This window comes from Stylophora pistillata, chromosome 14 (assembly GCF_964205215.1).
Source record: "Stylophora pistillata chromosome 14, jaStyPist1.2, whole genome shotgun sequence".
NCBI classification, from domain to species: domain Eukaryota; kingdom Metazoa; phylum Cnidaria; class Anthozoa; order Scleractinia; family Pocilloporidae; genus Stylophora; species Stylophora pistillata.
The window spans coordinates 20,137,765-20,149,878 of NC_142532.1; the positions used below are offsets into that span (position 1 = coordinate 20,137,765).

Here is a 12,114-nt window from a genome sequence, read left to right on the forward strand (position 1 = left end):
CCAGCACATAAGTACAACATGTCAAACTCACCCTTAGCCTTTCGTTGAAGGAAAGTTGCCAACAGCAAAAGAAATAGCAGAATTTTCTGTAGCTTTTGTGGTTTCTGAGGAGCTGGTAAAGAATTACATAGACCGGTACTAAACCATTTAAGACACTTATCCTATTGCAAAATTCTACGAACTCAGGAAACCGCTCAGAAGAGCCGCGCGAGAGCATCTAAGAGCTATGGAGATTACAATTGGGGAGTAGCTTCTTTTCACTTAAGGGCTGAATTCTCTTTATATTTCGGAACTTGACTTATATTTGAAGAATCACTCGTTATCTTGGAAAAAAAAAGCTGAAAAAAGAAAAACTGGAACTGATTACCACTCATTTGAAAGAGACTAGGGCTGAGGCATTGAGAACCATGACTGTAACAGGGCAACGTCTTTTGCAAGAGCCAGATCGAAGCAGTCTCAGATGATGATAATGATGATGATGATGACGAAGGCGACGACACTGTCTTGGGGGAAACAGAGTGAGGAGTGTGAGAATGAGGAGAGCGAGAGTGAGGATGGCGACGGGAGTGAGGAGGGCGACGGGAGTGAGGAGGGTGACGAGAGTGAGGAGGGTGACGAGAGTGAGGAGGGCGACGAGAGTGAAGAGGGTGACGAGAGTGAGGAGGGTGACGACAGTGAGGAGGGTGACGAGAGTGAGGAGGGTGACGAGAGTGAGGAGGGTGACGAGAGTGAGGAGGGCGACGAGAGTGAGGAGGGCGACGAGAGTGAGGAGGGCGACGAGAGTGAGGAGGGCGACGAGAGTGAAGAGGGCGACGAGAGTGAAGAGGGCGACGAGAGGGAGGAGGGTGACGAGAGTGAAGAGGGCGACGAGAGTGAAGAGGGCGACGAGAGTGAGGAGGGCGACGAGAGTGAAGAGGGCGACGAGAGTGAGGAGGGTGACGAGAGTGAGGAGGGTGACGAGAGTGAAGAGGGCGACGAGAGTGAAGAGGGTGACGAGAGTGAGGAGGGTGACGAGAGTGAGGAGGGTGACGAGAGTGAGGAGGGTGACGAGAGTGAAGAGGGTGACGAGAGTGAGGAGGGTGACGACAGTGAGAAGGGTGACGAGAGTGAGGAGGGTGACGAGAGTGAGGAGGGTGACGAGAGTGAGGAGGGTGACGAGAGTGAGGAGGGTGACGAGAGTGAAGAGGGCGACGAGAGTGAAGAGGGTGACGAGAGGGAGGAGGGCGACGGGAGTGAGGAGGGCGACGGGAGTGAGGAGGGTGACGAGAGTGAGGAGGGCGACGAGAGTGAGGAGGGTGACGAGAGTGAAGAGGGTGACGAGAGTGAGGAGGGTGACGAGAGTGAGTTTGAGCCACTCGCAAAGAGACCTTATAACACAAGAAGTGGGCGTCATGCATCAAGTTTCATACTCTGGTTCTGTATCAACATTTTGTCGAAATGAAATAAACGACAGGAATTATAAGAGCATCCAACAGCATATTTTCATTTCCTTTTCTTTTTCAGGAAAAAATGGTTGGGTCCCCCTATGCTCCATGTCATTTTTGTTGGAAATTTTCCGCAGCCCCCCCTAAATCATAATAGACGGGCCTGCGCGACCCCTGTCATTCCTCCGTGACGAATTCGTTCTTTGGAGGCAACTGACGTTATAAAGAAAAATTCGAAACTTAAACTGCAATCTGCCTCAGAATCTCGACACAAATGGCAACCAACAGTTACGTACACTCACAACCAATGGCGGGATGAATAATTTCAGAGTCAGAAATTATATCCCTAGACGCGAGTTATTTGACAAGGAATTGATCCTTGACATGCAAACGCATATTAAAGAGACAGAGACCTTGTAAACGAACTTTTTCCACCGAGTGTAAACGGGGGATTTATAAAAGGAGAAGCCCCACGCCTCCTAAGAACGAATTTGTCGCGCTCCACGTTTAGTAAAAACGTACAGAGTTTCAAAATACCCTTCGAGAAAAGAGGAAACCTAGATGAGGGTTTCGAGAAACGTATCTCTGGAGTTATTACTTCAGGAGAGAAGTATACTCTGAAACAAAGAAAATAATAGCGCGCGCACAGAAGAAAATATTGCCTTTTGTAACACAATCTCATCCGGCTTTGCCAGGCCTCAAGAACATACAGATGGGGAAATGACACCTCGAAATTGGCCCTTATTATCACATCGCAAAGGAAAGTCATCAAGAGTTATCCTGCGTCGTCTGTGAACCGAAACCGCGACGGCAAATTATTTTAACTTCCATTTGGAACTCGACGGCTACTTTATACGTCACGCTGAAGTTGAGCCGTGGCGCTGTATGAGACAGTAAGCTCCTGCAGCCATTTTTGAAATTCTAACTAAGAGTAGAAATTCATTTTTTAATCGAAGTCTTCCTTGGCGTCGCCGTCGTGGTTTCTTAAGGTCCCTATTAGGAGAGGGGAGGGCGCCAAGGTGCAAGATAAACCCACAGGGGCAGGAAAGCCAACTTCCTCCCTCAAGTTTCGTTACTTATTCCCCTGTTAGAAATATATAGAGTGTGACATTTATTATTAGTCCGTGACATTACATTTCATATTCAATGACGCCCATTTTAAAAGGCGCCCTTATCGTTAGTAAGCCCTTTCCTTGCCATATCCCATCAACGCTATAACCGTTCTAAGACTGGAACCAAAAGGAAACTAAACGGCATCGGAGAACAATTTATTGTAAAACATGTACAAAGTGAATTAAATCAGATCATAATTATGTTAATCTGACTCTTGTTCCTTTTTTCCCTTCTTCTTTTTCTTTTTCTTTTTTTCTTCGCTCTTTGGGGTCTGAAATGGAAAAGCATTTTAACGGGTCAATTTTTCTAAGCTGGAATAAAATCTGGGTGGGCTAGTGAGAAAGAAATATTTTACCAAATGGGAGATACTCGTAAATGTTCCACGTGATTGGTCAAATCAAGCTAAAAGAATGAGTACCGTCAGAATCCAACATTCAGAGACAACCATGATACACTTACCTCGCTCTCCACCTCCCCCCTCCCTACCCCCCCCCCTCAAACGAATCCTTCAACTCCGACAAAAGATGATGCCTACAACAGTCAAAAGACTTCATACTCACCACAGCCGCGGAGGTCTCTAGTTGTTCGTCATCGTCTTCATCTTTCGATTCTTCACTCTTCTTCTTCTTTTTCTTCTTTTCTTTCTTTGACTTTTTGGCCGGCGTCTCCCCGTCGTCTGTGTGAAGGTAACATAATTATCAACAGTTAGCAATGTATGATGCACGATCCTCGCAGTAGAGAGCGCTATTTATGCAATAGCGAAAATCAGACCTGAAATAAAAATCAGGCCTGTACGGGATTCGAACCACTGACCTCTGCGTTACTAGTGCAGCGCTCTACCAACTGAGCTAACAAGCCAACTGGGAGCAGGTCGTTAAGTTGATTCGTAATAAACCCGTGATGATAAATCAGATACAATGAATATATGAAGTTCATATATTTTGAACTGCGGTTGTAGATACGTATGATGCACGATCCTCGCAGTAGAAAGCGCTATTTATGCAATAGCGAAAATCAGACCTGAAAAAAATCAGGCCTGTACGGGGTTCGAACCACTGACCTCTGCGATACTGGTGCAGCGCTCTACCAATTGAGCTAACAAGCCAACTGTGAGCAGGCCGTTAAGTTGATCATACATATCTTCAACCGCAGTTCAAAATATATGAACTTCATATATTCATTGTAACAGTTAGCAAGTTAAAAAGAAAAAACAAACAAACAAAAATAACACATGGGGTAACACAACCAACAACGAAGAAAAGCGAGTATTAAGCACAATTCTCGTAGCGCAGCTGACAAGAAGAGGGGGGCGGAAGGGGAGGGGGTGTGGGGGGCCTTGGGTTTATGTGAGCCACACCCCGTCTTTCAGATTTAAAGTTACAAATATCAGTCAGTATGCCCCAAGTGTACCACTTCTTATATAGTGTTCTAAGGAGAAAAAAACCTTAATATTTAAGATAGCTTTCACTTGAAAGCTGAACTTTGTGCTAACGTTAGCTTGGAGTGGCTCAAATTTAACCTTTCCCTGTTACCTGAACCAAACAAGAAACTTAAATGAATCGAACCACACACCTTCCTCTGTTACAGGCGTGCTCGGCGTAACTGGGACGCTGTCCCCTGGTGTCGAATCTCCATTTTCCTCTGACCTCTTTCGTTTCTTTCCAGGTGTGGCAATCGTTGAGTCAGTGGCAGGATTGTATGACATAACAACGCTAAGGCAAGATAAAAAAGCGATTACATAAGTGTATTTCGAAAACGTGGAAACGAAACCAAGTAAAATCTCTTAGGGAGTATATTTCAAATGAGAACCGTCAACGGAAACCAAGGAAAGCATAGCAGCCAATCGGAACAAAGAAAAAATAACACAGGAAGCCAATTGAATCTCAAAGTTAACGCACGTGATCGGTATCGAAGGAGGGAAAACGAGTATGGACAAGTTGTGATTAGTTCCAGTTTCTGATTGGTTAAGAGAGTGGCGCGAGTATTCTGGACCAATCACGAAGCGGCGTGGAGTAAAACTAAATGCTATCCCGATTCACTTTCATCAATCATTTGATGTAAGCAAACTAGCGAAGGAAAACAAAGGGAATCAGTGTAATTTTGTTTAAAAACTGAGCTGAAAATATAACTTTGCTACTGTAGAGTTTCTTAAGCTGACATGTTGGACGTTAGCCTGTCGTTAGAGCGAATGACGAAAGGCTTACGCTCGAAACGTCAATTCAGACAAAGAGCGTGCAAGATTTTGCGTGTTAGCCGCGCGAGGGAAAGGGAAGGGTGCATGATCCGCGAATCACACGCGAAGTCCACTGGCCTTTTGTGCTGACCTCGCTGGATGCGACAGTTTGCTCGTGCTTCTTGTATAAGATTAGGAAAACGAATTTAATTCAGCGGTTGCATTTAGTACCTTTTGTTTTCGTATTTGTCTACTCTTGCTTTAGCCTTGCCAGTACCACTGATTCTCCTCAACTAAAAAAGAAAATATACTTTATTCGGTTATATGGAAGTTCATTCTCGAGTATTTATGTCAGCTTCAAACGAACTGAACACTCAGAAAAAAGGTGGGGGGGGGGGGGGGGGGGAGCAGGGGAGATTTTCGCTCCCAGAATTAAACTCAAAACAAAATCATGGACATCTGCGAAAAAAAAATTGCATTGCCAAGCTCAAAAAACGAAATCCGGACGTTGGCAGGAAAAAGAGAAATTCTGATTCATCTTAATAGGAGTCAGACCTGTCACTATTCAATATGAAATACGGATGCTTTTGGCAGATAGGGCTTTAAACTACCACAACACGTTGAAATAACCACTGCTGACGGTTGGAAAACGCAGTAAACCATGGAATGTCTATCAGGTGCGGAAAAATGGAATGCCTCTTTGTTACCTGATTTTCTTCGAGCGCCTTCAACCTCATTTCAAGCTTTGCTCTATTTTCAACACCCATGGTCGTTCCACTGTCTTCCCCCAAGGCATCGACTCGCGCTGCAAGGGACACTTTAGCAGCCAGCATTCTAGAAATCTGTCAATAAAAGTCAGAAACGTATATGAGAACGATCCTTCGCAGTAAAGCACTATTAGAGCAATAGTGAAAATCAGACCTGAAAAAAATTTCAGGCCTGTACGGGATTCGAACCACTGACCTCTGCGATACTAGTGCAGCGCTCTACCAATTGAGCTAACAAGCCAACTGGGAGCAGGCCATCAAATTAATTCGATATAAACCCGTAGATGATAAATCAAACAACAACAAACATATGAAACATATGTGTGAACTGCGGTTATGAGACGTATATGAGAACGATCCTTCGCAGTAAAGCACTATTGACACACATAAAGCACTATTCACACATATGTTTCATATGTTTGTTGTTGTTTAAAAGTCAGAAAATTCGACATTCGTATGAATATCTAGGTGGAAAAATCACGACAATCGTAGGTACGCAATGTTGCCAGCATGAATCTTTCTAGGAATGGTGTCTTGTTGGCATTAATTTCATTAGAATTCACGCAACAATTCTCCCCGCTAACGAACTTAAAACCGGATGAGAGGCTTTTGAAATCTGCAAAAAAAATTTTGCTGAGTATTCCCACCAACCCCACCCCCTCCAGACTAAAAAATTTTCCGTAGGAGCCTCGTAATCCTGAATATATTTATATTCTACAATTATTCACAAACCTTTCCTTTGTGTTTTGGATTTGTTTGACCCACAAGCGATGCATGGAAGATCAGACCGTATTTGGGAGTATCACGTTTTGTTTTGAGTGCTCTGTTCAAAATAAAATAAAATAAAAAACAAACAAACAAACAAACAAACAAAGATTAAACAGGAGAAAATAAACTTAAATTGAAAATATGATACAATTGTAAGACTGGGCTTTAGTCTTTTTCTTGTTGTTGTTGTTTTCTGTTTCTGAAGTTAAAATAACTAAATAAATGGAAATTACACTGCGTTGAGTCCAATTCCATCATTCTGCAGTTAATTCTTACCTGAACAAAGCCTTTTCAGCACCCAAGATCTGAACTGTTGACGATGGATGCTTAGCTAAATTTAAGAGTGACCCTGCAAAACAGCAATCCAATTTCGAAATAAGTGGCAGCAGGTATTACACAGAAGCATAGACCACATTCATAAATGGCTGCTGCATTAATCTTCTTTTGTTTAAATTTAAATTAGCCTTTCTGGCCTCGTTCTCCAGTACAAAATTCAAAAGAATACATTATCTCAAGCGAGGCCAGAAAGGTTAATTTAAATTTAAACAAAAGAATATTAATCTGGCAGCCATTTTTGAAAGTGGTCAATAAATCTAAAGGAATGACAGCTGTCATTTATTGTCATGACATGCAAGTGACAAGAGGGAAAGCAAAAGCGCAAGTGATTTTTATCTTTGTCACAAACAGTTAACTTAAGATTCAGGAGAAATTAGATGCTAGTCACTCTTAGGGGTTTAATAATAATAATAATAATAATAATAATAATAATAATAATTGTCACTGCTAATTGCTGTCACAAAGTACAGCAATGACGCAGCTCAACAAGGTTGAACCGAAAGCTTACAGATAGCTTAAGAGTTAACCAATCACAAAAAAGCCCCTGACAGGCCAGCAAACATCAAAACTGCAAACTAAATATTACTGCTATTTAGTTTTCCTGTGCCTGATTGATTTTCTAAAACAACAACAACAACAAAAAAAATTCCAAAAATCTTTTGTTGTTCATGCTTTTTTTTTAGTGTCGGTGATTACTGAGCACAGTCTCGCATACGCTTAAATGTCACTAAGATGCTTGAGCAGGAATCGAACCCACCCCCCTCTAATTACAAACAGCAAAAACAATTCTTTCAATTCACCTGCATGGGCTATAAGTCTGGCACCAACAAGTTCTCCAACAAGCACAGTCAGGTTTGGAGCAATGGCTGTCATTCGATTCTTGAGGTAATCATACAGCTGAGCGCGGTAGTCGGTCATTTCAATGATCTGAAAATTGTAATTTTAAGAGTTAATGAAACAACTCATAAAGTGGAGAATTTTACAACATGCCTAGATATCAGTACATGTAATACCTGATCACAGAGGTAAATGATGTTATTCATGTCTTCCTCAGAGATCTAGAACAAGAGAAAACACAGTCACTAATTGTAGATTGCTACGCATTATTTTTTGTCTATTGTTTCTTGTGCAGAAGTGTTAATTGTAGTAAAGTTTTGCGGGAGCTTTCTTTGTGTCATTACGTTATGTAGCATATATTTAAACCATGTTGTTCATCGTTGGTGCAGTTTCTTTTTTCCAGTACAGTTTTGTCAAGTGTAGTTTGCATATTCATTCTTTTCACTTTGTGCAGCTTGTTCGCCACTAGGCAGGATTCACAACACCGTGTTGAAATTGTGCTTGTTAGAGTTAGTCGTCCTTGGCAGTAATACTAATATTAGATTAAAAAATTTAGCAATCAAGTTTTGTGTTTAAAAACCTTCATATACCACTCAGACTACTTTCACTTGATAGTGGACAAATAGACTTCTTTGACTTCAATGTTTTGTTTACCCACTACTCTTGGAAAATGTTTCTTTGAAATGTCCTCTCATTCGCATGCCTAGGTACCCATAATTTACAAAGGATAAAGCAGAAAACTCCCTGAAGACCTGAAATGGGTACACAAAACATACAAGCTCAAGACCTCTATTCTATACTTGTTGCTGAAAATTCATGCATGTAGGTGTTCCATCCCTATGGGACCACAATGAACATACCAAAATAAAGATGCCTAGCTGTTCAAACATTTGAATACCAAACCAATGGTATCCTAGGTAATTTAGTTATATAAACTAAGTTGAAATTGTAAATTGGCCACCGTAAGGAGTTAAAAAGCTGATGTTTCCACTGTTAGCCAGATGAAGGGCTAACGCTCGAAACATCACCTTTTTAACTCATTACGGTGGCTAATTTATAATTTCAACTTAGTTGATATAACCAAATTACCTTGTTACCTCCACCAACACAGCACCACAGTTTCTTTAGAAACTTTCACCCTTTATTCAAGGGTGTCCTACCTCAGTTCCCATGGAAATCTCTGCAGCAGCTTTGACCTCCTCCTCAACTTCCTCAGGCAGAATCTCAGACAAATCAGTTTTATCAGCATTTAAACGAGTGCCTGGAAAATAGGAAACAAAGTTGACTATTAACATAACACAAATTAAATCCAAAGTATCCTAAGCTAGAGATATCTTGTAATCACTAGCTTTTCCCCTGTCAAAGAGACTGGGTTGATTTTTAAAATCTTGCCTAGATGACAAGTCAGGCTGGTTAAAAAGATCATGGTTCTTGTAAATGAGATCTCTAGGAACAGAGGCACACTCCACCCCAGCTACTGGGAGGAAACTAGCTAAAGAGATATCTGCACCTGAAATTTCTGTCTGTTAATTTTGCTTAATCGCAGCTTTCTAGGAAGGACTGAAATTTCCCATTTCTCATCAAAATTCATGTGGGTCATGGCCTATTGACCTTGACCTACAATTTGGAATTCTATTAAAAAGATAATAGAGTGAAACCTGAGTTTTGCGACCACCCCAAATGTCACGCAAAAGTGGTCGTTAATGACAGGTGGTCGTTTAAGCAGGTTTGTGAGTGACGTCATCAACTTGAAATTTTTTCAGGTATCCATGATATATATATATATATTTAAATTTGAATATACAGGTACAGATAACTTAGTCATACAAAACACAACAAATCAATCATTTTTTATATTAAAATGCTTTTTATTGCTAGCACTAGGATTTTAATTATTCAACGCGTGATCTATCGTAATGGCAGAAAAAACTTTGTAACTTTGGATTGTTTTGCGTGCTTGTCAAATTTTACTTGCTCTATCGCGCTTTCAATAGACCGGTTCACGCTCTTGAGTGCATGCTGGGTAATTAGGGCAAGCAAATCCAAAATGGCGGATACGAACAACACTCTTTTGCTCGATCTGAATACTTATAGTTCAATATAGAAGTCACAGCTACATTTTGAGCTCTTTATGTTATTGCCATCTCGCTCAAAAGTCGTTGAAAGTTCAATATCCCAACAACACGATCATGGCCACGCACCTCGAAGATTTTTTGGAACTTTCATGTGGGGAATTGCAGTTTTATCTTAAACAGCGAGGTTTGCCCTCTGGAGGGACACACTCGGATCTTGCTGCTCGTGCTTTGGTAGCTTTTGAACATAAAACGCCTATTCGAGATTCGGCCGAAAGCCAAGCCAAGTCACTACAAAATGAACATGTAGAACTACTACGCACATGCGGTATAAAGGATCCGTTATCCATGGTCGATTGGGAGGACTGTGTAACAAAGTGGCCGCATACAAACATTGGTCAAATATTCTCGTTTATACTTGGAAAAAAAGCTTTCGACACTGACTATATTGGTCAATATAAAATCAGAAAAGCGTATTCATACTTTAAAAGTGGTTTTGTGCACACTGTATACTCAAAAACAATTCATGGACAAGACAAAGTTCTGTTGTTTGCATCTGTCACTCCATCTCAAAGAATTCGCGAAGAACCTCATAAAGTGTGGATAATTTGTAAATCTCCCGGTGAAATTCTTGGGGCATATTGTAGCTGTACAGCTGGATACAGTCAGTGCTGTAATCATGTCATAGCCCTTTTATATAAAGTTGAGTTTGCCAACCAGAAAGGTTTCACAGATCCTTCCTGCACAGATAAGGCATGTGTGTGGAATAATACTAGCAAGAAAGACATCCAACCCATGAAATTAAAGGACATGGTGTTCCAAAGCCACAAGGTAGTCAAAGAAAACCCAAGTTATGCTATTAATAGCAAGGAAAAACAGAACTTTGATCCTCGGCCAGAATCCTTGAGGGTTGTTACCGAAGAAAGCAAGCAAAAGTTTCTAGCTTCTCTTCGAAACATAAATCCTGATGCTGTCATCCATATTTCATATGCACCACCAACTTCTGATGATGTTCCCCCATCACTACAAATTATAGCTGATGATATATCCTCTAAAAACAATGGTGTAGATGCTGATGAATTAGTGAGACAATTTCTGGAACAATTATCTTTCAATGACAGTAGCATTAAAGAATTAGAAAAGGCCACAAGGGATCAGGCTAACTCCAGTATATGGAAAGAGCAAAGAAAAGGTAGAATAACTGCATCTCATTTTCATGAAGTATACACAAAGACAAAAACAATTCTTAGAAAAAGAAAGCCAAATTGCAAAGTAACACCTCTTCTTGAGCGAATTTTAGATTGTACCGATCTGTCAATGATACCTGCCATTAAATGGGGAAGAGAACATGAGAGAGATGCTGCTGCATCATTCTTTGCACAAGAATCCAAAAAACACAAAAATGCAAAGCTTCAGACTTGTGGCTTGTTTATATCTAAAACTTACCCTTTTGTGGGAGCTACCCCAGATGGTATTTTTCACTGCGATTGCTGTGGTCATTCTTGTATTGAGTATAAATGTCCATACTCACTTGCAGACATGAAATTTGATGAGCATTGGAACAATACAACTTATCTAGAATTAGTGAATGGGAATATCATGCTCAAGAGAACCCACAGTTATTATTACCAGATACAAGGACAAATGGCCCTAACAGGATGTCCTAAAACCTTTTTTGTTGTTTGGACTCCACTTAGTGGTGCTCATATTGAAATTATTGAGTTTGATTTAAAACTGTGGCAAGATATCATACCAAATCTAACAATTTTTTTCAAGACTTATGTTGCTAGGGTGTTGCTAGGTACTAGGCCTATTTATTATTGTGCTGTCTGTGAAAAACCCTGTCTTGAGCCAGATGAAATTGAATGTGATGATGAAAACAGTGTTCAGTGTGAATGTTGTATGCTATGGTTTCACTGGGCCTGCTCAAATTTTGAACAAGAATCAACATTCATTTGCAGATTTTGCAATGAACAAGCAATAGATAATGATTAAAATTATAGAGTGGAAGCAATATGACCTCAACAAACTACTAAATAGTACAAAATAGTGCGGATGAAACCAAAACATTATAGTATTTAGTATTACTAAAGTTTCAAAGTTATTGTTTGAACATTGTTGTAGCTATATACAAACATGTTTGTGTAATTCCATAAAGGAATTGTATTCTAGAAGATGTGTAAATAAACTTGACTACCATAGCTTATAACCTGTGAGAAAATTGAATGGGAACATTTTGGACTGGTACAAAATGCAAACATAATTGATGAAATGAAATCTATGTACTCAAAGGCTTTTTCATATTACATATTGCTGCACAAATGATGATTATGTCATCCAAATGGGAAAGAATGCTAATGGGAATTTCTTGCTTTAACATAGCAAAGTCTTTAATTCGCTTGATAGCCTGCTCGACATAAATCCGTACATTAGCAATAAGTGATGTGTTCCTAACATCAGCACCTGACATCTGGAGATTGGAATGCTTGGAGGGTGGAATTGTTAGAGAACATTGGTAGTATGCTAACAGGTCATGAATCTTGAATCCCCTGTCTGCCATAACTTGGTCATGTGGCTGAAGATAGTTTAAGAAACCACTGTTTTCTACAATAAAAACATCAGAT

The 12,114-nt window shown here is 40.5% G+C and overlaps 2 protein-coding genes across 2 annotated transcripts in view; one reads left to right on the plus strand and one right to left on the minus strand.

The window, feature by feature from the left end:
- Positions 1 to 334: 334 nt before the first annotated feature.
- On the plus strand, positions 335 to 1,467 carry LOC148717005 (uncharacterized). The gene has a single exon (XM_088744435.1). The coding sequence runs from the start codon at positions 461 to 463 to the stop codon at positions 1,439 to 1,441; it is 981 nt and encodes a 326-aa protein (XP_088600561.1). The 5' UTR covers positions 335 to 460; the 3' UTR covers positions 1,442 to 1,467.
- A 1,209-nt stretch (positions 1,468 to 2,676) lies between these two features.
- Positions 2,677 to 12,114, minus strand: part of LOC111336496 (nucleolar protein 58) — an 18,652-nt gene continuing 9,214 nt past the window's right edge. The window contains exons 8-17 of the mRNA XM_088745571.1: positions 8,579 to 8,679; positions 7,595 to 7,639; positions 7,382 to 7,508; positions 6,522 to 6,594; positions 6,210 to 6,300; positions 5,418 to 5,552; positions 4,942 to 5,003; positions 4,110 to 4,249; positions 3,098 to 3,213; positions 2,677 to 2,808 (exon numbers count right to left, since the gene is read on the minus strand). Of these exons, the coding sequence (XP_088601697.1) occupies positions 2,740 to 2,808; positions 3,098 to 3,213; positions 4,110 to 4,249; positions 4,942 to 5,003; positions 5,418 to 5,552; positions 6,210 to 6,300; positions 6,522 to 6,594; positions 7,382 to 7,508; positions 7,595 to 7,639; positions 8,579 to 8,679 (959 nt within the window). The 3' untranslated portion in view covers positions 2,677 to 2,739. The remainder of the gene's footprint in view (positions 2,809 to 3,097; positions 3,214 to 4,109; positions 4,250 to 4,941; positions 5,004 to 5,417; positions 5,553 to 6,209; positions 6,301 to 6,521; positions 6,595 to 7,381; positions 7,509 to 7,594; positions 7,640 to 8,578; positions 8,680 to 12,114) is intronic.

Excerpts from the sequence above, each read along its gene's own strand:
- LOC148717005 (XM_088744435.1), top strand. The coding sequence starts at position 461 with ATGATGATAATGATGATGATGATGACGAAGGCGACGACACTGTCTTGG.